The sequence below is a fragment of the Pollicipes pollicipes genome, unplaced genomic scaffold (assembly GCF_011947565.3).
Source record: "Pollicipes pollicipes isolate AB1234 unplaced genomic scaffold, Ppol_2.1 Scaffold_7261;HRSCAF=8764_pilon_pilon_pilon, whole genome shotgun sequence".
In the NCBI taxonomy this organism is placed as follows: domain Eukaryota; kingdom Metazoa; phylum Arthropoda; class Thecostraca; order Pollicipedomorpha; family Pollicipedidae; genus Pollicipes; species Pollicipes pollicipes.
Genome location: NW_023597054.1, coordinates 38,925,028 through 38,948,865, shown reverse-complemented (window position 1 = coordinate 38,948,865; position 23,838 = coordinate 38,925,028). Strand labels below are relative to the sequence as shown.

The following is a 23,838-nucleotide window of genomic DNA, read 5'->3' as shown; positions in this document are numbered from 1 at the left end:
ATAAATGAACATGACACCGGTGAGAATAAACGCCTCACGAGTGAGAAGCACGAACTGAATTTCTCTGCATCTTCTAAGGGACAGAGGGAGGGTGTCTGTATGGAACCTGTGGGAGTGCGCCTGTAAGCGGGCCGACTGAGGGCGCCTGTAAGGGGGCCGAGGGAGGGCGCCCGTAAGGGGGCCCAGGGAGGGCGTCTGTAAAGGGACCGACGGAGGGCGTCTGTAAGCGGGCCGACGGAGAACGCCTGTAAGGGGGCCCGCGACGTGCGCCTACAAAGGGGCCGAGGGGGGGGGGCGTGAGATGGCGAGCATCTGTACGGGCGATGAGGAAGGGTGGGTGAGAGAGGGCGTGTCAGGCCCTGAGCGACGGGGGTCTGAGCTCCTGCAAGCCGTTGTCGGTGCCGTGGATGACGCGGCTGCCCTCGTCATCCTCGTCCGCCACGCTGAAGTCGACGTCACACCGCGGCGGCGTCATCTCACGTAAGACAAACTAAGTTACAACACTGGCCATGCCATCTGCGGGACGTCGCAAACACTGCCACGACAGCCATGAGGAGCACATGCAAGATTTCACAATACGTGGGCAGCACTATAACACAACGCTGAAAACTCGGCTTGCTGCTCAGCCGCCACGTGACATTTCTTACATGGCGTAAAACAGTATGATATTGGACAGTGAAAATGGCTAAACCTTTTCCCAAAATATGCCTGAATAGAATGGTGCCGCCTCATCTACCAGTGTCCAGCCATGATAGACCGTAAGTAGGAAAGAGCATTCAAACGGTTCCGAAATATCGTATGGCGCTCTACACTGTCATCATAACGCCATTATCATGCCACCGCGTCATTGTTAAAAGACTTCAAATGGCGCCAGTTCTATAAATTTTGCCACAATGAAATGGCTTGGCTTTAACTGGATTCAGGTGGGTCATGTGGTAATGTCAGAGGCCAAGGTCGAGGGCCCAGGCTGGCAGGTCCAGTCGTATAATGCGTACATTGTCAAAGGTGATCAAACATTGCTTCACAATTCGTGGGATTCTGTATGCGATTAAGAACATCAACATTTTACTTGCCAGCCGTGCGTCGCAAAAACTATCGAGTATTTTTTGGTGCTTGCCACGTGCGGCATTTAAAGCCCTGGCAAGTGGCCTACGCAGCCGGAGGCAACACGTGGCCGGTGCTGCATGCGAGGCCGCATGGGAGCTATAACAAACATCACATAGTCGACAGCGCCCTTAGATTCACATCAAGCTGAAATGAGGTGTTTGTGCTTCACTTTGCCATAAAAGTACACCAACCTCTTGCAGAAAAATTCAGCAATCTTTTGTTTCTTGTCGTTAAAGGCATTAAAAATGACCAATTTCATTCTAATTTTGTTATTTAAATTCAATACAAACCAAATGATGAAAACTAATTCCAGAAAGCTGGGTAGTCTTATGAGTCGAATAGGTAAGATTGTGCGCCAGTGGCAAACAGCTGAAAGTTCATATCTAGCATAGCAACCATAGCATCAAATCTATTTCCAAAATGTGTGATGCATATTAAGAGCGGATAAAGTCCTCCATCTTTACCCCCACTCCCACCCCACCCCTGTCGTGCCCTGGTCGCCTTGCTTGCCTCCCAGTAAAATTAAGTGTACCCTGAGCCTGTCCCCACTTTAAAAAACAACGTTATTTTGCCTTATGTGGTCGGGGATGTTGAACATCTTGCGCCAAAGGCTGGTGAGAAGGCACTGGCTGTATTGCATCGGACAGGCTCCCAATATATACTGGTCCACACGTACCCACTCTCGCATCACTGATGCGTACGCCCTGCGCGCGTGTCTTTGGAAGGCCGTGGAGGGGGACTATCTTCCGGGTTTCAGGATGCACGTGGGTTGGGCGCGCGGAGCGCCCACGGGGAGACCAGCGGACGCCTTTGTCGCTGTGCTGAAACTGCATCGAATTGCGCAACAGGTTTGGCTGACATTCCGACATTTATCGTTTAGATAGATTAAAAGGGTGGTGCTAGCTGACTCATCCATTTAGAAAAGAAGAAGCTGCATTTGGAACCATTGGCGTTGTAGTTTTTTCTTTCACCTGCGGAGCCGAAACGGACATAAGAGGTTTTGAATTTGTAAACGCAAAGCCAATGCTGAGGCATCTATGTGTAATCTTGAGCTCAAAGCCATGGCCGAATATAGTGTACAACATTGTTTTGTGAATCCAGAACAACTTTTGCCATCTGTAGAACCCACATGGAATCACACAACGACAACAGGATTATGCAGTGCGATCGAGAACTAGTGCAAGGATTACGGATCGAATATTTTTAGACGGCGGTTCTCGTCTTGTGAGTTCATATGTAGGCACGCAACTTTTCGAACAGCTAAGTTTCCGACCCTCGTTAGGTGTTAATGGTCCTGAGAATGAATCGCTGGTTTTTGCTTTAGGCCATGCATACGAGAATACTTTTGTGAAGTAAAGTTACAACTACGCTGGGAAATCACCATGAAAGTGCAAGCCTTGCCGAGATCGGCTAAAAAGCATGGTTCGCCATGCTTTCAACTTGAAGCTTCCACTCCGCTGGACGCCGACATCCCAGGAATGCCTGCACTCTCCCGGCTCCACTCCAACAGTCCCGACCCCCCTGCCCGGTGACCCAACCCCGACACGCGTCACGCGGTCACGGACCAATCGCCGCGCGCTACGCTGGGCTGCGACCCGGCGCGACGCGCCGGCCAAAGCGACCCGAATCGACGGCATGGACCGGCCAGGCCGGCCGGCCCAGCATCCAACAAGGGAGCGCACCATCAACACAGACAGCTGCACACAGACAACTGTGCAAACCCGCTACAAAAGGGCCGAAGCCAGCGTTTCATGATGACACGAGGCCACCACTGCAGTCATCATTCAGAAGTCGTGTGCGATGTCGAAATCCAAGAAGAAGCCGAAGTCAGCTCTTTAAAATAACATGAAGCCGAAGCCGAAGCTAGCCATTCCAAATGCCACGAAGTCAAAGTAGAAACCGAGCCAGTCGTGAAATAATGGTTCCAAGCCGAAGTCGTACCCAAAGGCATTAAAGAAAACGTGCGGCTTCACGAAACCGAAATCGAAGCTGTAGCCAGCTTCGTTTCTATGCCCCAGCCCAGTGTGCATTTCTTGAAGTTAGTACACGCAACTGATTGAAAGCAACAAACCAAAACCTTAAATATTTTGTAAGCTATTCATCATGAATTACTATTTTCTATACTGTACTTGCGATCTAAATGTCGACCATGGGCACCAAAGTAAAACCGATAAGGGTACTGGGTGTTCCGATGACATCTGTCTTGCAGGACTGATCATGGGAGCCCACACTACACGCCGCTCACGTGAGGCAGAGTTTGCGTTATGCGATATGACTATCGCTATGGCGTATGTGCCGATTCGGCAGCGGTGTATAGCTTGTGTTTTCAGAGATTTCATAAATTGGGGCTACCAAAATCTGAGAAAAACCACATCTTTGTGTTAGGCTGATAGCCGCGTGTTTGAGATTCACTCCGCTTCTGGAGGGGTCCCTCGGATCGAAAATCCCGGATTCATCACCGTAGTAACGGCCAGCATACAATGGCCCCAAAAATGGTCTGCGTGGTGGTTATTTTTTCTCGCGCTTTTGTAGTCTTTGTGTGATGGTCATTTTTATCGCGCTTTTGTAGTCTTTGTGTGATGGTCATTTTTTCTCGCGCTTTTGTAATAGCCCGGCCTAAAATATTGGGGTGGCCCAAGACAGTATCAGGCGAGGGGGGGGGGGGCAGGAACCTCACAAAAGAATGCAAAGTGACAGCCGTAATTGCGAGCACGCAGGCTCAAAATTGTGCGATAAAATTTTTCTCACTTATCGATGCGCTTAAATAATAGATGTTCTCAGTTAAAGACGGGAAAGGCTTTTTAATTTTTGACCTTATTTCGATCCACTCTATTGGACACCTATAAGACCACCACCTTCATTCGTGAAAGGGACCTCGCTGGTAGAATATTAGGGGGACATTATCGTTCCCGGTCAAGGACTGAAGGGTCATTCCATCCCAGCGCGGCGCGCCTACCAGCTGTCATTCTGGTGACACGATGGTGAGGTCCCTTGGCCAACTCGGAGGCCCTTAAAGGGAAACATAATGCATTACTTTTCTCCCTGACGCGGGCGGCCCTCTGACCGGGGCAGTTGGCCCCGAATCGAAGCGGGAGGCGTTATTGATAAAACAATTTTTTTCATAATTACTCCCCATAAGCGGTCCACTAATTACCACAGATACTCCAATTCGGCTTAACGGGCCCTTGACTAAAATGGGATGGAAGGCCCCTCGTTCGTTACTGGAGACCCTAACTCACACAGGATCCTTCCATTGACTCACTGTGGCCTCTCATCATAAGTTTTCATATCTCCTTTCATTGCTAGAGGGCTCCGACCAACGTATGGGTCTCTCTAACATTGGGATTCCGTCCCTCTCTCTGTTTAGCAAATGTTTCTCCAGCCGGCTCGGGGCCCCTTGCCGACATAGGACCCCCTGTTAGGCGTCGTGAACCCCTGATAGACACAGGAGCCCCGACCAAAAAATATTGTGAGCCCAGGCTTTGTCCCTTCCAGGAAAATGGACCAAGGGCTGAGACCCACACGGAGCCGACTGTACGGCGTTGATTGTCCGTGGCCGAAATAGAGTCCCACATTGCCCCAAGGGTGAGTGTAATTAGTGTAAGTGTAAAGTCATCAGCGTAAGAGGCCGTTGGACTAAAATTGGAGGCTACGGCCCTACTGGCGGGATTCTTGATGTGATCTACAGCCAGTCCTTAAACCTTCCATTCGGCCTTTCATCTTTGGGCCCGAAAGCCCCTCGTGTCCCTCTTCGGACCCCTTCGGGCTCCCTCAGACACGATCCCTGGCCAACCGGGCCACTTGCCAACACAGGACCACCCGTTAGGCACTGTGGTCCCTCATCGACACGAGGGCCCCTCACCGTTTGTGGGACCCCGACCAATGAAAATCCCGGTTCCAGCCTTCTCTTCGTTTGGGAAATGGACCCTCAGGTCAGACTGACACGCAGCCGACTGTTTGGTTTTGATGGTGTCCGACCGACATTAAGTCCGTCATCGACTTCGGGAGCCTCCAGTCGGCGCAAAAGGTCTTCTGACTGGCATTTGAGGACCCGACCCTGCGGGTCAGGGTCTCTTCATACGATAACGTTCGGGATCCCGGGGTTGAGGGGCCGTGTGGGACTCTCGGTACCTAAGGGGGAGGGAGGGTGCCACTAGCCCCTGTGCCTCCCCCACCCTGCCTGCATCACGGGGTTTCAGACTCTCAGCAGCGTCGTATTTTCAACAATTCGTTGCTTGCACATACAATGGAATTTCATGCTACTGAATAAATCTGTCGTTGCTGGGATAGGGGAGCTGCCTCCTTCTATCCAAAGGAAGAGGGGCATGTAATCCCCGGTCCCTCCCCATCTCCGCAACGCCCCCGCCTAACACCTTTGCTTGGGAAAAGGTCACCTCCCAAAATTTGGAAGGGACAAAAGCACAATTTTGCCACAGCCTGCCGGCAGGAGGAGCAGATGCACCCTCTGCCCCCCTCGCTGTACCGTCCCCGCTTGAACTATGCCAAATGTCCATAAGCATTGTGCACAAAAGGACATTTTGCATTCGTGTAAACTTGGGGCATAACAGTAGTTTAGACAACCATGAAACAAAGCCCTCAAACTGGCGCATTGATACAAAACAACACGCAGCATACGCTGCAGTTTAGGGAGCGTGGACGGTGCTGTAGTTGGGTGGAATATAGGACAAGTGGGGAATATCGCGGCTCGTCAGTGGTGCGCCAGTGGTTGTGCAAGGCGTGGTATACGTCATAACGTTGTACAATTTAAGCTTGCACGGTGTGTTGTTTGGATATTGTTTTGACGTGCTATCAGCTGAATCATGGGTTACATGGCGATCGTTAGCAGTGCTGACAGCGAAAACATTTATGTTGTTTGCGGCGATGCGATCAAATGTCTGTCCTCCACGTAAGTTTCTAAAACGAATGGTGTGAGCCACCTTCACTTTTTTTCTTTGTTATGGGCTCAGTTGTGTTCCAGCACTTGTTTTCACCAGGAAATGTGATTGTTAGGGTAAGAGATGTTGGAGTGATGATCAATTCAAGGAAGCTTAAGAGACTTGCCATGTTGACATGTGAGCTCTCTGTTTACTGTAAGTATTTTGTTCCACAGCTACCTCTTAACAGTATTTTGTGTTATGAATAGCTATGGATGCTGAGCACATAATTTTGTTACATTATTATTTATTATGTTAAGATCATATGATCATCAGCCTATGATAATCCACTTCAAACTTTATGTTTTGTGGCCTCTTTATTTCTGGAAAACATCCTCTGTTCTAGCACAGGTGTAAAAATGATTCAATTTTGTGCATTATCAAAAGATGTAAGTTCCAGCTAACATGTTGGTGAAAATAAATCTGTCCCTGTCTGCTCCAGCACAGATGTGAAGACCTTTAAATTTCCTGAAGATGATGCTACCAAGGATTGTTCAGAGGAGCATGGTGAAGGCCAGCCTGATGTGTAAGTAGGCTAAACAATGTATTATCTAGAGTGGCTAGAGGTTAATTAGCCTGGTGCCTTATATTAATGCTATTAATGCTTGGTATGAAAGAGCATGCTATTTTATACACTGTCATATCCAACAAAAGTATATGTTTCATAGAAACAAAGCTACAATTTGAATCAAATATACTTTCCAATCAGCAATTTGATTCAACTATTGACTCAAGCAAACTGACATGGCTAGTTAATGGTGATCCTGAACCACACAAAACAGTGTTTTAGCTGTGATTGAAATAAAGGTAGATGACTATGATACAGAAGCATGTGACAACACCATCCAAGTTCTGAAAATTGTAGCCATAGTTAATCTTTTGGAGGTGAGACATAGAACAGCTGCTCCACCTTGTTTGAATTTATATCCCCAGTAGTAATCATGTTTGTTGTGGTATGATGTGGTTTTGAAACACAGTTTGTAATACAAAGCTATGTAAATATCTGAAAAGATGCAAAAATGTGTTGTTTAATGCTGGAACTTGCTTTCTCAGTCCCAGTACAGCTTTCATTATACCCATTGGCCCATATAAAAGTTTCCCAAATTTGTGGGGACTCAGCTCCACTTGCCCCCCCCCCCCCCCTAGTTCCTAGGTCCATGTTTTCTGCTGTGCACAGGACTCTAATGGTGGTGCATCAGGTACTCAACAAAAGATAATTCATTGTGGGAAAACTTGGAACCTTCTCATGGTGCATTTTGGCATTGGCCATACCATGGGTGAAGCTTTGTGTCTTTCTTGGGGAGGGAGGGGTTATCAAACCCATAAACCATGTTCATCCCTTTTTACAGACCTTTTCACTCTAAGCCACTTCATTCTGTGGTCATAGTTTGGAGTTGATATAAGAAAAAAAGTTTTCAGCTGCTAGTTTTTTGGTATTATGTGTTCAAAGTTCCTATGTTGAGTTCTTAGTCTTCAACATACCAGTAGATGCAGTTAAACATCTTAGTGCTTCACATTGCTTATATTGATGGGACACAAAATTTTGAGCTTAGCTCATTTTCAAGACCTCTTCTCATGAGGATGAGCACAGGACAGCAGATGGACATTAGCATCTTACTATTGCATCTTCATAGACATATCATAAGTTCTGAAAATGTGATCTGAATATATTTTTATCTTGTTTTGGTTCAAGGACAGATTATTTGCTGGGAAAACAACCACTGTCTGCCTAAAGCACCTCCTAGTCATAGTGGCTGAGGGTGGCATCGACATCGCCGAGCCATCCAGGGATGTCAATATCTGCAGCTAGTGAGGTTACAAAAGATGGGTTTGGCTTTTGTGATTTGAGTGTGGCAAGAGGACTGTGGATCTCTCTGGGTTTTCTGAGAAGCCATCATGTGTGACATTATGGGACTGCAATAGACAGATTAGAGTGGTATTTGAGATTGCCATGCTTTGCTGGAGTTTGTGCCCTCAGGTGTGTAACTCAGATTGAAATGATCTCTAATATGCTATTAGCCTCATTCCTTGCTAACGTAAAATGGTGCGTGGCGTGCATGACCATTTAGAAGCAGCTACCAGACTCATTCCATGCTAACACAATCTGTTGATACTTGTGTCTTCATTGTCACCAAATCCAGTTCTGTATTGTTTGTTATATAGATGCAGACATCTTCTGTGTAGCTGATTTAAACTTCTAAGAGACATCCAGTCTGCCGCCAAACACACCTCCCGTGGTCTGTCACGAGTCACTGTCACTGCCGCAGGGAGGAGCAGGCGTCCGGCCGCACGCTCGGACTCTGCGTCTCGACGTCCGGCCGGCTGGTGGCAGCACTGAACGACCGCAAGGCGGCGTGCGTATGGCGCGCCGCAGATGGCGCCACAGTCGGCTGCTGGCGGACGGCGCGCAAGGCCAGCTGTTTGACGTTCGCGCCGGACGAGGAGGCTCTGCTCGTGGCAGGTGGGTGCGCCGACGGTGCTGCGGTGCGGGGCAGAGTGGCGCGACGAACCACAGCAGAACCGTGCGCTCAGCTGCTGGCGTCTGCGTTTGGATGACATCTGGAGGGCCTCCTCCCTGAGACCGCCTTAATTGCGTCGGTTTATAACCAAATGATGGAAACGGCGGCGCTGGTGTGGTGAGTATGTACAGCTGAACGGCTGTTGGATGACGTCTGCTTAGGGCTGGAAGCTTTAGACTCAAGAGCCTGAGTTTTCTGGGACCCAGAGTAGTTTTTCATGTGTATGCCCTGGTCCTCGAGCGATGCTTTTTATATAATGGTGTAATTAACAAATGTGTGATGTTGATTCACGGGGTCTTGTGCAGACTTAAGCAGTTAATTTGGCTCCTGTATTCGAATACCATGTTTAATTTTTTCATTCTGACACAAAATTTTGTTCAGTCGGGACTGATTTCTGGCAACGACAAATTCAGACGCACTGTCATTGGCGTGTGTGACATTACTTTTGGGTAATTTACCGGCGCGCATGGCATCTAGGGCTGCTGTCACCGCCGTCTCTGATGGCAAAGTATGTCGGATCGGGTGTATTTAACAGAGTTCTTGGCGAACCCGGTAAGCCGGTGATGTATCGACATGGCGGTTTAGGCACATCGGGTCCTGCAGGTATTCAAATGCCAGAGAATCCTGCAAAAATGCTTTATCGCAGGATTTGCTGCATCTGACTATTGCGTTTTCTGATCCTGCCTGTGGAGTGAAGAAACTTGTTCTGGCGCTATTTTGATCTAAATCATTATTTGTCGCGTTGGCATCACGAGCAAGTACAAGCACAAGCAAGAACAGTTACACGAGCAAAGCAGTGCAATACACGCAAATCAAATCGTTTCAATGAAATAATCAAATGATGCCATACCGTTTCTCTTCGTCACGCACCTGTCGTATGAATAATAATAATGGTTTATTGGGCCCATTCAAGCTTACCTTCAGACGTGACGGTTTGAACCATATCTTAGTGAAGCCTCAGTCAGTGGCCTGCATTACAGATAAGTCCGGGGACGTCTACAAGTGCCAGCTGAGTTCTGCCAGTACGAAGCCTCAGCTGATCCTAGGCCACATCTCGATGGTCCTGGATATGGTACGTCGTCCGATGTCAGTGTCCAAAGATAGTGTGGATCAGTGGGATTTGTGAGCTGCATATGTTTTCAAAGTGCTATGCAATTTGACTCGCTAATTACGCAAGCCATTGATCGGCTAACAAATTTTTGAGGTTCTTTTCCGTAATTAATGTATAGTCCGCGATCGGTGATAATTGGTCTCGAGTCGTGCCGTTTCTATCGGGTGAGTTGCGACTTGACCTGTAACGCGGTGCTCTCGTGGTAGTGTGCATGGCGGCTTGTGACCTGTGACCTGAGCTCTGTGACCCGACATCTCTATTTAGTACAATGTGTGACGGCTTGTGACCTGTGACCTGACCTCTGTGACCCGACATCTCTGTCGGGCAGTAGTATGTGACGGCTGGTGACCTGTGAGCTGGTCTTTGTGACCAGAATCTCTGTCTGGCAGTAGAATATATGATGACTAGTGACCTGTGACCTAGCCTGTGTGACTCGACATCTCTGTTTGACCGCAGTGTGTGACGGCCGACGGCCGCCACCTGGTGACCTGTGACCGGGACGAGAAGATCCGCCTCACCTGCTACCCCAACACGTGGACCATCGACGCCTACTGCCTGGGCCACAGCGAGTTCGTGGCGGCGCTCTGCCTGACCTCCTCCGGTCTTCTCGTCTCCGGCGGAGGGGTGAGCGGGCCGGCCGGACCTGGCGGGGCCGTGTGTAGCTATACCACCGGCTCTGGTTGGCTGTTGAGCAGGCCGACCGGACCTGGCATGGCCGGTGTAGCTATACTACCGGCTCTGGTTTGCTGTTGAGCAGGCCGCTGGGAGCTGGCGGGGCCGGTGTGGCCGTACCACCGGCTCTGGTTGGCTGTTGAGCAGGCCGCTCGGAGCTAGCGGGGCCGGTGCAGCCGTACCGCCGGCTCTGGTTGGCTGTCGAGCAGGCCGCTGGGAGCTGGCGGGGCCGGTGCAGCCGTACCGCCGGCTCTGGTTGGCTGTTGAGCAAGCCGGTGTAGCCGTACCACTGTCTCAGGTCGTCTGTTGTCGCTGAGTTATCCCACCAGGGGCGTGACCGGGGTTTAACGCCCATGGGCGCAGCCCAGCGACAACCAGGAAGTCGAAACTAACGCTCTGAGAAGCAAACTAGCTGTCTGTCCAACCGTTGAAACGATAGGATCGCTTTTGCTTCGAGATGCACTACGCGAGATTCTGGCCCCCTTCCCTCCTTCTCATTCTGTTACGATTTTCTGATAGGGCCTAGTCATCGTATGGCAGCTAAAACACCGACTTCTCTGGGCGTTCCCACTGGTGGGGGCTGCCCGCATATAGCGATCCAAGTGAAGTTTCATTCAGCTTGTATTGTTTGTCCACTGAACTGAATTACATTTGCTTGCTTTATGCAAGTGATTGCGACATAAACCCGCAATCTTGTGAAGTTCTCCGTGTTGTCACAGTCGCCATGCAAGCAATGCGTGCAGACCGGTGGCCGTGTTTTCCATGAACTTTTGGTATGACTGAAACTCTGTTGGCGGCTGTTTCTCAGGACATGATGTTGCGGCTATGGGATCCAGCGACCGGTCGCCAGCTGGCCCACGCTCCCGTAGCCGCCGATGGAAACGATAGTTTAGAAGATGCTCAGAAGGTGGCAGTGACGGCACTGATCGCCCTCGAGTCAGAACACGACACTTTACTCGTCGCTCAAGTGCACAGGTATGAGTTTATATTTATTTATTGATATGAAGCGTTAGAATTCTACAATTGAAAACAAAATGACGGAAGCAGTTCAGTTCTCAACACGGTGAGTAGAGTATGCATACAAAGGCTAGCGAGCAAATCTGAACCGTAATAAATGCAGACCGGAAGGATTTTATTGAGCAGAAAAAAGTTAGTTGAGCGAGAACGTGGAATGAAACGATTTCAGATATTGACAGTCGAGTAACGAATCCATGTTGAATTGTGGAACCTGGTAACAGTGTGAGCCAAGCCCCTGATGGAACACGTTGCATGGAGCATGGGAATAACTCACGTCACATAAGAATGACATTTAGGACTCAGTTAATCGCCCCTTGACAAATGTTTCAACATAAGCCGGAAGATGGCATAGGTTGTTGAGTGTATTTGCGAGGAACATTATGCGTATAAATAAAACATTAGTGATAGCCTTGTTCCTCGTGGAGAAACCAGGAGAATGGAGATATAGATGCGTTGATATTACGGCAACATGCCTTTATCGAAACGAATAGCAGAAGTCCGACGTAAAAGGAATAAGGCTATTTCTTCCTTCTTATGTATAGGTGGGAAGATGCCCGTAATCCAGGAAAGGGCACCCGCGCTGGGTGCTCAAACCCAGTCACCTAAAAAATCGGTGTTTAGTTGTTCAATGTGGGCAACATGTGAAACGACAGCACTCCTCCAAATCACTCCGCTGCACTCAATTATCGTAATGAGCGTTTAAGGTACACAGGAAAACATCATGACTGGGCCGCGCCTGACCTGCATACGTTGGAATTTATATGCTTCTCTCGAGAAAGCACCACACCTGTGGTTTTCCTTTGGGACTGTGCGTCCTTACTATCAGCAAGGGTGAGCGCGGTGTCCGACAGGCCGCGGAGATGGCGATTCTGCTGGCAGCTATCCAAGCGGTGGCCGCTGTAAACACGCGTGCCTCGGGCTTTGCGTGCCGTTTCGGAACTGCGGTTCGTCAGCGAGTGGTTAGTTTCCGACATCAGTGTGTCAGGTGAAAGGCTCCTTCTCGTCCATCTGATCTGTGTACCGTCCTCGGCGAGTGGTTAGTTTCCAACATCAATGCGTCGGGTGAAGGGCTCGTTCTCGTTCATCTGATCTGTGTACCGTCCTCGGCGAGTGGTTAGTTTCCAACATCAATGCGTCGGGTGAAAGGCTCCTTCTCGTTCATCTGATCTGTGTACCGTCCTCGGCGAGTGGTTAGTTTCCAACATCAATGCGTCGGGTGACGGGCTCGTTCCCGTCCATCTGATCTGTGTGCCGTCCTCGGCGAGTGGTTAGTTTCCAACATCAATGCGTCGGGTGAGGGGCTCGTTCTCGTTCATCTGATCTGTGTACCGTCCTCGGCGAGTGGTTAGTTTCCAACATCAATGCGTCGGGTGAGGGGCTCGTTCCCGTCCATCTGATCTGTGTGCCGTCCTCGGCGAGTGGTTAGTTTCCGACATCAATGCGTCGGGTGACGGGCTCGTTCCCGTCCATCTGATCTGTGTGCCGTCCTCGGCGAGTGGTTAGTTTCCGACATCAATGCGTCGGGTGAGGGGCTCGTTCCCGTCCATCTGATCTGTACTCCATCCTGGGCGCTGCACTTCATCAGCGTTATCGCTCGGCAGGGAGCTCCGACGCAAAGCTCGCGACAGCCAGTGAGCGGCGTAAGAGGCTTACGCGACTCCAGGCGCTCAATGATGCCGACTTGTGTGGCAGATATCGTGTTTCGGGGCGATGATGGGTGCTGCAGTGATTGTCGCTGCCTAGCAACTCTAACCCATCACAAAGAATCGCGGTCGCTATTCTTGTAAAGTGTCTGTGTTACTTATTGAAATTATTGCTCCCTAAGCTGTCTTAAGCGTATCGTTTGGGGCAGCATCACCCGCATACGCGTGGTTATGACAGTTTGTCACCGGTAAAACACCAGCGCCCAGCTGCGGATTACTGATTGACAAATACGTGTACTCGACATCGCACACCGGATTACGACGCTCGCAGATTAGCAAAGAGAAGACCTTGTCAGTGTGGTGACCGGATACTTCTGCTCCGCCGTTCTGTGGTCTGGACGTGGCTACGGTCTGGAATGTCGCTTATCCCAACGGACGCGTGAGCGTCCCGTCTGGAATGTTTGCGGTGGTGCAGTTGTGTAACGATGGCCCTTCTCGCCACACGTAAGCGCGCGCTGTGAGCAGTGCGCACGCGTTTCTACGTGGTGGACTTGTGAGATGCGGCATGACGTTGATTTGTAATGTTTGTGAAACATTGTGAGTTGAAAAGCATTGCGAACGTATTGGCCGGTGTGTGAAGCTTGGCACGTGTTGACGCTCATTACGACAGTTTGCGCCGAACACATTGCAAACCGATGCGGCGTGTCCAATCAAGCGGAAGTGCACCTGCGACATATTCGACACGTCATGCCCGAGGTGCATTTGTGGCTCATTTCGTTAAGTGCAGCTGACTCAAATCCTGAGTTATGACGCTTACAACCATTGTATTCTTACGAATCTCCTGAAACGTTAGCTTCTGTCCACATGTGAAGAGTGCACGTGTTTGATGTGCCTCGGTCGAACGGACGTGGTGGCGCCGCAGCGTCTCGGGGCGCGTCTCCCAGAGCGGGCCCCGAGCTCGACCGGACTGATGCGGGAAGGTCAGCTCGCGGAGCCCTGGTACGGCCGTGTCGCATTACGGCGCCACACGGAAAACTCCGCGGTCCTCGCCGGCAAAAACGCCAGATTCCGAACTATCCGATGCCCGGTTCGGCCTACCTGGGATAACAGGTCTGTGGCGTGCTACAAACGCTGCTTGGCAAGCGCACCGAACCCAAAGTCATTCGGACATACCATTCACGACATTCATACGAATTTAGGTGATGCTGTATCATGGTTTCGATATTACACCGTCCGCAGTCATTTGATTTGTATTTAAATCACCATGTGATCGAGTTTTCGCCTCTTCATGTGCTACGGAATAGCGCTTGCGGTGTTTTATGAACCGAGATGCTTTTGGTATGAACTAGGGAAAATTTGAAATGGTGGTAAAAATGATCAGCCATGATGTATACTCTCTATGGTATGAAGTCATTTCGAGACATCATTTTAGTTCGAGTTAACAATCAACTCCTCGGGTAAAGAGCGGTAGCAAAAGGTGGGAGGCCTGGACCAGTTTCGAAGTCGATTGTTTCCATGTGCTGCCGTAGGGTTATTGTTCAGCGTTCCCGGAAGAGGGTGGTGCCGTGGCACCCACGGATCGTCCTTCCTACGAACATCATCTGACGACACGCTTGTTTCGTAAGGAAGGGTTTTACAAAGCAAGTCATCTGCTGCAAATTGCGGCGACCATCTTTTCAGCACTCGTTGAGAACTATGGCGTCTTGAAGTCTGTTGTCCGGGGGGTTGAGTTTTGCAAGCTGGGTCATTTCATTGTTGTAACACGAAATAAAACGCAGAGTAGTTATGCAGTACCGGAGATCTACAGAAGTGATACGGACAAGTAACCAGTTTGTTTTGCGCCCCCTGATATACGCGAGAAAAACGTTGGCCTCCTTGCTTTTCGGCATTTTGAGGTGGGATCTCTTTCACTGAACACGACTGGCTCTCAGTAAATTCAGGAGATATTAATAAAAAAAAAACACTATCAAGAAAGCACTGGTTGTGCTGAGAAAACGCGACGTTTCGAGGCTGTGCTTATGGACACCATGATCATACATTCGAAACGTTTTCTTATTATAACCAGCATCGCTCAGTCATTACCTCCTGGTGTTTTCAAGATTGATTACTTTCGAAATAAGAACATCCCCTTCTAAATTACTTCGATCGTTCACGTCATTCGAGGCGCATTAACCATATAATCGAGACGCGTTACCGCCTGGTTATCGGCGGAATACACGACACTGAACCGCCAACTTCTGGATCGATTCGTTCAGACGTTGGCTCGACTTTCGTCCGCTTTGCTGTCTGAAGCTATACAGATTATGATGGCCGACACGTAGCGCTGTAGCGCGTAGTGCATCTGAACAGCTCTGTATTGATCCGCTCCTGCTCTGCTGGACGGAAATCCCGACAGCCGCACTTCCGGCGCGCCTTCGGCGGTCAGCTGGATACCCCAGATCGGCGCCGCCGGCACCCCGCGTGGCAGGGCCGGCGCCTGGCGTCATCACCGGCACTTTCGGCCACTGCGCCCAGTATCAGGGCGCGAAAACGGCCGCTCAGTCACGGGGAGGCTCAGCACAACTCGCGCCACGTCCGCCCCGTGCCGGCGACAGTTCCGACCGGCGGGAACTCGGCTGGACGACTTCCGAGCCGAGACAAGGGCCGGCTTAGGTGACCGGCCGGTCGGCTGTCTTCTGGACCGGCCGCCTGCTGGCGTGCCGGCGCCGGGACCTGTATGCACAGTCCGCCTTGTAACAGCAAAACTCGAATGCGTATGTTTGGTAGATGATTGAGGTTTAGTCTGTCAGAATGCAGTGCAGTCGCGAGCTGTTGGCGCGAACTCAGAGTGTTGCGGCATGCACGTAGTACGGCATAGTCACGTTCCGTTTGTGAGTGGCTGGCGGCCACGGGGCGCGCGCGCCACATCTGCCCGCAGCCGACGCCCGGACCCTGGCGGGACCCGTGCCGCTCTGCTCGACTGCCCGGCCGGAGGCCCTGCGCCGGCTGCACATTCGTGGAAAGGGCTCGAGCTGAATCACTGAGCCGCCGCCAAAGCCGCCGGGCCTTCAATATTCATGCCGGCCGGTCGTGGTCGGGCTCTATCGCGGTGTATTTAATTCTCCGGATGGTAGTTTCGTGATTGCCTTCGCGACGTCTGTGGCCGTTGGCTCGGTGGCGATATGAGGCCGTCGCCGCTTGCATGTGGGGCTTGGCTGCATCGGGTGCAGATAATGGCGCGTGGCTGCGTGGGACGCTTCGACGTCGTTCCGCACGTTGCGCGCCATTTTAAGGTGACGAGCCGCGTCTTCTGCTTGGAACGTCACCGGCTGAATGATGGCGGTCTCGGGCAGGACAAATCGCGTAGCACACATCAAGGTGACGGGCTTGTTGAGTTTGTTTGGGTAGGGGTTTCCCCTGCTTCAGGCGCTGTAGTAGATTGGCTGGCGGCCGGCCTGCTCTCGGCATGTCCGCCGCCCACTCCCCCTCCCCCGCCCGCCCGTCCGCCCGCCTGCTCGGCTCCCTCTGATCGTCAATCCCCCCCCCCCCCCCCACCCGCCTCTCTGCGTCACTTCGAGACTCGGGCCGGCACCCGAGGGTGACCGCACCGACCGCGGAATCCAACACGGACATTGCTCCATCAGCCACATTCTCTGTCACTGCTGTCGCTGATTCACTAGAGGAGCCCAGCCGCTCGGCACCCAGTCCCAACCAATGTAGTGCGGTGGGTACTGTGGGCCAGCGAGAGTTCCGGTGCGGAAACCAGTGTAGTGCGGTGGGTACTGTGGGCCAGCGAGAGGGCCGGTGCGGAAACCAGCGTAGTGCGGGGAGTACTGTGGGCCAGCGAGAGTTCCGGTGCGGAAACCAGCGTAGTGCGGGGAGTACTGCGGGCCAGCGGGAGGGCCGGCGCGGGAACAGCTTCCGTGTTCACCTCCGCGGCGTAGGTGGTGCCCCGACTGGTACCTGGTGCGGGCCTGCTACGGTCGGCCTGACGCCGGGCGACATCGCTGTTGGAGCGCTATTTGGGTGGCACAGAGGCGCTGCGAGGCGTTCCGAGAGGCTTGATCGTGAATTGACGACCCAGTTGAGTCACCAAAGCTAGCTATGCTTCGGCGCCCGATCCATAGCATACACTTAGTTTGAAACACTTAGATAGCGGGATCAGAGCCTTCAACTTAGTTTTAACTTTATTGAAGGAACTTAAAGCTGCTCTTTTCTGGCCATCTAAACAGTCATTTCGAATGGAAATCCTTTCGAGCATACATGGTATCCTCCTTGATGTCATTCAATCCACATGCGATTCGGAACCCATTGACGCATTGTATTTGCATGTATGAGGCCACGCTCTGTGGCCCGGCTGATGCTCGGTGACCAAGACAGTCTAGGATAGCTATGAAGCTGTGTGTGGCTACCGACTGTCTGAGGTGATGGCGAGGCTGTATGAGGTGATGGTGAGGCTGTATGGGGCGATGCTGTGACTATGAGGTGATGATGACGCTGTTTGAGGTGATGGCGGGTCTGTATGAGGTGGTGATGAGGCTGTTTGAGGTGATGGCGGGTCTGTATGAGGTGGTGATGAGGCTGTATGAGGTGATGGTGGGCCTGTATGAGGTGGTGATGAGGCTGTATGAGGTGATGATGAGGCTATATGGGGCGATGGCAGGGCTGTGGGAGGTGATGATGAGGCTGTATGGGGCGATGATGTGACTATGAGGTGGATGAGGCTGTATGAGGTGACCATGAGGCTGTACCAGCGACTGTTTGGCTGTCGGATGTGACGCCCTGTGACTCCTGTGGAGCGCTTATTGCAGCGTGCCGTGGTCGGCACTGTTGGCTCTGTACACCTCTCCAAGAAAACGGTGGCTCAGTGTTGGAGCCGCGTGCCCGGGCGTCGGCGGCTCAGGCCATACTGATGCCCGGCAGTGTGGGGGCGCGGCTGGCCGTCTCAGACCCGTCTGATGTCCGGCCGTGTGGGAGCGCGGCTGACCGGCTCAGACCCGACTGATGCCCAGCCGTGTGGGAGCGCGGCTGGCCGGCTCAGACCCGTCTGATGCCCGGCAGTGTGGGAGCGCGGCTGGCCGGCTGAGACCCGTCTGATGCCCGGCAGTGTGGGAGCGCGGATGGCCGGCTCAGACCCGTCTGATGCCCGGCCGTGTGGGAGCGCGGCTGGCCGGCTCAGACCCGACTGATGCCCGGCAGTGTGGGAGCGCGGCGGGCCGGCTCAGACCCGTCTGATGCCCGGCCGTGTGGGAGCGCGGCTGGCCGGCTCAGATCCGTCTGATGCCCGGCAGTGTGGGAGCGCGGATGGCCGGCTCAGGCCCGACTGACGTTGGGATGCGTAGAAGCGCGGCTGGCCGGCTCAGACCCGTCTGATGCCCGGCTGTGTGGGAGCGCGGCTGGGTGGCTCAGACTCGACTGACGTTGGGATGCGTAGGAGCGCTGCTGGCCGGCTCAGACCCGACTGCCGTTGGGAGGCGTCGGCGCGCGGCTGGCCGGCTCAGATCCGACTGACGTTGGGATGCGTGGGCGCGCGGCTGGCCGGCTCAGCGTCTCGGATTGCACACCGGTTCATTCTGCGCTGGCTTCATATTAGCCCGGTGTCAGGTTATCCCGGCGCCGTGGTCTGCGTTGGACGAATGGCGCAGCTCTGGCACTCCGTCCGTTGGTTGCGGCCCTGCGGCCCCTGAAGCGCAGCTCAGCAGCTTGCAACTACGCCCTCAGGAAGGTCTTGTGCGGCCTTAATATCGAGACATCCTCCAGTATCTATTTGGTGCGCTCTCGCCCGTATATTCAATCACCCCAGATCGTAAAACGCGGTCTAGCATCCATTTTGTGGCCGACAGACGCGCGCATCAGTCATTGTCAATAAATGCGCTCGGTTGGTGATCACTCACACAAACAGCTGTAGAGTCCATCGTCGGCTCCCGACTGGGAGATTCACTCGACAAGGACAGAAATAAACAGGCTACCGATGGCGCCTGGCAGGTGGTGGTGGATGCATATCACAGTCATCGTGGAGCGTTGCTTAGAAATGGTGACAACACGCTCGTGAAGACGGAAGAAGGTGGTGTCAATGGCCATGTGACTAGCCAGTCTTTTGCCACCGCTGTGGTGCGGTCCGCGCGCGCGCGTGCGCGCGTGACCACGCGGCCAGGCGCGGCAGGACGGGGCAGGGCGGTGTGGTGTCGCCGGCAGCACGGCCTGGCAGTCAGGGGTGCGCCTGTTCCGGTCCCTGTCGCGTGACAGCGAGGCACCGGCTGTCGCCGTCGACACCAGTGCTGCGTCATAATGTCGTGACGTGGCGTCGGGCCAGAGGTCACGTCTCCGTGCTGCGTCACCGCAGTCGGAGTCGCAGCTGACGTCGGCGTGGGTCACCGTCCCGCCGCGTGCCGTCGGCCACGGCACGCGGGCGCCGGGACGTGCGTCAGACCATCAGGCGTCGACGGTGCGCCGCCGCTGGGCGCCGTTGCCGTTGGCCACGGGCGCCGGGACGTGCGTCAGACCATCAGGTGTCAGCAGCGCACCGCCGCGCCGCCGCTGGGCGTCGGAGTCGGGACACGTGTGTGGCCGGTGCCCCAGCTGGAGTAGCGTGTCCAGCTTATTAATGCTGTCCGTCCCAGTGTCACAGCTGTAATCGGATATCCGTGCTCCCACCACTCCCTGTGCTGCAGTTGGAGTAGGATGTCAGTGTTAGGAATGTCCGGTCACTTGTCACAGCTTGGGTCGGATGCCCGGGCTATAGTATGGTCGCCATATGACCAACGTAGTCGGTGGGCCGAAAGCCCAAATCATCATCATCATCCGGGTCATAGTCACTGTACCTGTTCTCCAACTCCAGCTGGTGTCGAGGGTCTGTTATTGTGACAGCTGGAGCCGGATGTCCGTGTCGTTGTGACAGCTGGAGTCGGATGTCCGTGTTATTGTCAGCTGTAGTCGGATGTCCGTGTCTCAGTGCTGTCAGCGTGTCCCGTGCCACAGCTGGAGCCAGATGCCCGTGTTCTCCGTGAGCGGCCACTCTGTGACGCCGCTGCCACCGCTGCGACTGCCGGCGGCCCCCTGGGCGGTGGCGGCCGCCGCCGGCCGGCTGTACGTGCTGGGGCCGGGCCTGGGCACGGCCGGCCCGCTGGCCGTGTTCGCCGCCGCCGCCGACGGCGACCGGCTGCGGCCGCTGCCCGACGGACCGCTCGCCGCCGCAGCCGCCACCCTCACGCCCCAGCTGCAAGGTACTTCGGACGGGGCACGGCGCGATGGCCAGCGCTACATGGCGCGCCGAGGGTTACGCGCTCGCGCCTTTTTCAGCGCTCGAGTAGAAAACCGCGGTAGCGCGGATGTATTAGGATCCCGCACGTTTGGAGCCCATGCCTAGTCATGAAGCTTTTGACTGCGGCTGTCGTGTGCGCAGCGTCGCTAGCGAGGCGATATTGCCGGGGCGCGCTGGTGCCTCCCCTCGTCCGATGATCGCTGCTCAGGGGGTCGTGACCGATAGGGACGCGCCCCCGCCGACCCTAGGACAGGTGGGAGTGGGGTGTGTGTGTGCTGACGAGGGCCTGGCGTTCCAGGTACCTTCGAGATGGCACAGCAGGTGAGCTGGCTGTTCAAGCAGTGGTTCGACAACGTGTCTACCTACATGAGCAAGAAGGAAGAAAGGCTCAAGATGGAGAAGAAAGAGGCACAAGTTATTCCGGCGAAGAAGAGGAAAACGTCTGAATAAACGGCGTTTGTCTCGTTTGTGTCTTTCGGTGGCATTGAGCGCGGCCTCCCGCTAATACAGGCGGGTGTGACGTCGCCATCACGCCCGCTGACACAAGCGGGAGTGACATCACCACCACGTCCGTTTTCAGTCGCTCAGGCGTGGACGGAGACAGACAAAGGCAAGAAGGCGGGGGCTGAGTATATATATATTGGCACGCCGGGTGGGACAGTGCGGAACGGACAACAGCTAGAGCGGCGCGGCGGCCGGCACCGCCCTGGACGTCAGCACGAGACAGCGCGCGCGCGCAGTTCAACGCTGCGCTCGTACAAAAATGGCCACGCTGGGTAAAACGGTACACCTCGCTCTCCCGACCGCGCACACACGCACGCACACATACACACATAAGCACACGTACGCAGAGCGCGGTCCGTTGGCGTGCGTATGAAGTGGGGTTTGATCTCGCGAGTGAGTGGGGCGGGCCGGCCTGCGCGCAGCCCGCTCCGGAAGCCGGAGTCACAGCGGGGTGTGGCGCCCAGACGACGGGCGCTTGGTCCTCGGTTGATGGCGGCGGCGCACACCCAACGGCCAGACGCGCTCTGCCCCGGCCAAATGCCCAGCGCCGAATTTTCACCCACCTCGCCGGATGAGATCATGCATGTACACCTGCGTCAACACACTGTCGTCCAACAGAGACGGCAAAGTCCGAGCAAACAAGCAGCCAAGTAAAATGCCCAAGGGCTACGTAACAAAACGGATGCACACAGAGAGGAGCCAGTGAGACTGGTAATTGCCGCGTTGCAGGTACCACTTGCCCGCCGCCAACCCAGGCATATGTACAAAATAGAGCCTTCGGTCGCGACCACCGATTTAAAACGAGTCGGACACGGCGTTCCCAAACCCGCTATCACCTGACAGCAAACTCGCCCGGCTTTGTGTGTGCGACGTGACGACAGCGCGAAGACGGAAGTTAATCTCGTGAAAGCTTCTTCCCAAAGGCACCCGATTAAGATGGCGGTCGCACGGGCCGTCCAGTTTGCCGCGGGTCGTCGTGCGACGCGAGGGACAGGGGACAAACAAACAGTCGAGTCGCCACACGGACAGAGACAGAAGATTGGACGCGGCGTGCCTGGTGCGGCGCGGCCCGCGCCCCGACAGAGCAGCGCCGCCAGCCGCGGGCCGGACCGGACCGGACCGGGGCGACGAGCCCGGCTCGGCGCGTTGGCGCTGCTAGTAGCGTTTGCGTTTGAGATAGGTCTCGGCGTAGTGGCCGCCGAGCCCCTGCGAGTGCTGGCCGACGAAGTCCGTCTCCGGGGACGGCTCGGGCGACGGCAACAGGTGATGGTACTTGCGCTTCTGGCCCTGCGGCGTGACCGGCGAGCCGCCCAGCGGGCTAGGCATGCTGAACACGGGCGAGGCGGCCGACACGGCGGCGGCACCCGCCGACGCCGACGCCGCCTGAGCACTCTGGAGCGCCTGCAGCAGGGAGCTCACGTACTGCGACGAGTCGTCGGCAGGCGGCGTGGGCGGCATGGGCGCGGCAGCTGCGGCGGCCGCCGCCGCTGCCGCCTTCTGACCGTTGACCAGCGCCAGCAGCTGGTTCAGACCCTGTGCCTTGCTCATCAGCGAGGAGATGGTGCTCTGCAGTTCGTCGCTCATCTGCGTGACGGGGTCGGCGGCGGCCAGCGGCGGCGGCGGCGGCAACATGGCCACCGGCTGCGGCGGCAGCATCAGCGAGCCGGCCACCGAGACGGGTGGCACCAGTTGTCCACCGGCGAACCCGCCCTGCAGCAGCGGACTGCCCAGACCCGGCAGGAAGTACTGCAACGGAGAGAACGCGTGCGTCCGGTCAGCTTCTGGCGGCCTGAGGCGGGCGGTCAGACGCGCCGGCGGCCAGAGCACAGCGCCGCCACCGGCCAACGCTCGTCCCAGCGCACAAACGCGCGTCCTCCCGCATCAAAACAACAGCCGAGTGTTAGCAATGCAAGCGCGCAATAAGCAGTATGAGTACTAGCAGTAGTGAGCAATGAGCACCGCCACGCATGGCAACGCCGCTCTGCCGGTCGTGGGGTTCAAACACCGCGATGTTTGGCTGAGAATGCCCCGCTGACACCCGCACGTAACTGACGCCAGCTAAACCACAGGAGTCCAACCGCAGCGGTGCGGTGTTACAGCCAAGCGACGGCAGAACGCGACGGGGGCGGGGCTGCGCATGGTGATGGGGCGGCCGGCCCGCCAACCGCGCGCCCCCAGGCTAAATCGGTGCAGCGGCAACGCGCCGTGACATTTGGGCCCGGGCCGAATCAGGCGTACTAACGACTGGTGACCCCGGACTATTCCCACGCCGTCGCCCAGCTCAGCCGATGACCCGGCCGGCACTCATTAACTGGCGGCCAAATGGTGTCGGCAGCAGCGGCGGATAAGGGGGAGGGGGGGGGGGGGGGGCGACGCCCGGGCGAGACGCCGCGCTGCCGGACGATGGGGGATGGGGATCTCATTTTGTGAGCCTGGGCATTGGAAGTCTGTTTTGGCAGCGTTCTCCGATCGTGACCTTCAACGTCCGCCTCGCAGATATGAAAGCCCCTGAGCTTTTACTCTGCAATCGACCTTTAACTTCCTAATGGCCTCGCCCTTTTCGCCTATTAACGAATTCTAAGAATATTTGATGGCGCCATTATATGCGCTTTCAGAGACTGAACGGTCTCCATATTGCCACACAATCAGTCTTAACTGGCATCACCCTTTTCCTCACGACCTCGCCCATCAGATGGTCTTTTACGTGAAAAGCCTTAGTGCAGGATGTGTGCGTGCCCGACACCGTGTGTACACTATGAGGAGCACCACTACCCACGCCAGCGAATTAGGCGCTGGTAAAGTCGTTTTCCTCGTAACCAAAGGCGTGAATGCATCACAAAGTGGCGCCAAAGAAGACGTTCATCTCACACCGCATGACATGACGACATAGCACTGCACAACACCGGACCGCGAAGCCCCCCTCCCCCCGCCGGGAGTAGCCTGCGGACAGCGGGGGGGGGGGCGGGGGGGGGGAGCGTCCGAGCACGTACCGGCGGCGCTACATGTCGAAGATGGGCGCTGGGCGGCGGCGGCGGCGGCGGCATCAGCCCCACCATGCCGGCCGGAAACAGCAGCGGCTGGCCTAACACGG

At 54.7% G+C, this 23,838-nt stretch overlaps 2 protein-coding genes and 1 long non-coding RNA gene across 3 annotated transcripts; 2 read left to right on the top strand and 1 right to left on the bottom strand.

Moving 5' to 3' along the window:
• The first annotated feature begins 301 nt into the window (after positions 1 to 301).
• wuho (tRNA (guanine-N(7)-)-methyltransferase non-catalytic subunit wuho) lies at positions 302 to 18,068 on the top strand. Its single transcript, XM_037235209.1, has 6 exons — positions 302 to 333; positions 8,309 to 8,502; positions 9,541 to 9,632; positions 10,128 to 10,295; positions 17,468 to 17,607; positions 18,044 to 18,068. The coding sequence occupies exons 1-6, from the start codon at positions 302 to 304 to the stop codon at positions 18,066 to 18,068; spliced, it is 651 nt and encodes a 216-aa protein (XP_037091104.1).
• A 2,027-nt stretch (positions 18,069 to 20,095) lies between these two features.
• Positions 20,096 to 20,707, top strand: LOC119112222 (uncharacterized). The gene is made up of 2 exons (XR_005095698.1): positions 20,096 to 20,205; positions 20,542 to 20,707. It is a non-coding gene; the product is annotated as an uncharacterized LOC119112222 (long non-coding RNA).
• A 153-nt stretch (positions 20,708 to 20,860) lies between these two features.
• Positions 20,861 to 23,838, bottom strand: LOC119112830 (ribonucleoprotein PTB-binding 1). The gene is made up of 2 exons (XM_037237116.1): positions 23,738 to 23,838; positions 20,861 to 22,493 (listed from the first exon to the last, which is right to left on the bottom strand). The coding sequence occupies exons 1-2, from the start codon at positions 23,801 to 23,803 to the stop codon at positions 21,903 to 21,905; spliced, it is 657 nt and encodes a 218-aa protein (XP_037093011.1). The 5' UTR covers positions 23,804 to 23,838; the 3' UTR covers positions 20,861 to 21,902.

What these genes read in the sequence shown, in the direction of transcription:
- wuho (XM_037235209.1), top strand. Translation starts at nt 302, where the DNA reads ATGGCGAGCATCTGTACGGGCGATGAGGAAGG. An exon ending in TTCTCGTCTCCGGCGGAGGG is followed by an intron (nt 10,296 to 17,467) that starts GTGAGCGGGCCG and finishes TGTGACTATGAG; the next exon opens with GTGATGATGACGCTGTTTGA. An exon ending in TATGAGGTGGTGATGAGGCT is followed by an intron (nt 17,608 to 18,043) that starts GTATGAGGTGAT and finishes GATGCCCGGCAG; the next exon opens with TGTGGGAGCGCGGCTGGCCG.
- LOC119112830 (XM_037237116.1), bottom strand. Translation starts at nt 23,803, where the DNA reads ATGGTGGGGCTGATGCCGCCGCCGCCGCCGCCGCCCAGCGCCCATCTT. An exon ending in TTCGACATGTAGCGCCGCCG is followed by an intron (nt 22,494 to 23,737) that starts GTACGTGCTCGG and finishes TCTCCGTTGCAG; the next exon opens with TACTTCCTGCCGGGTCTGGG.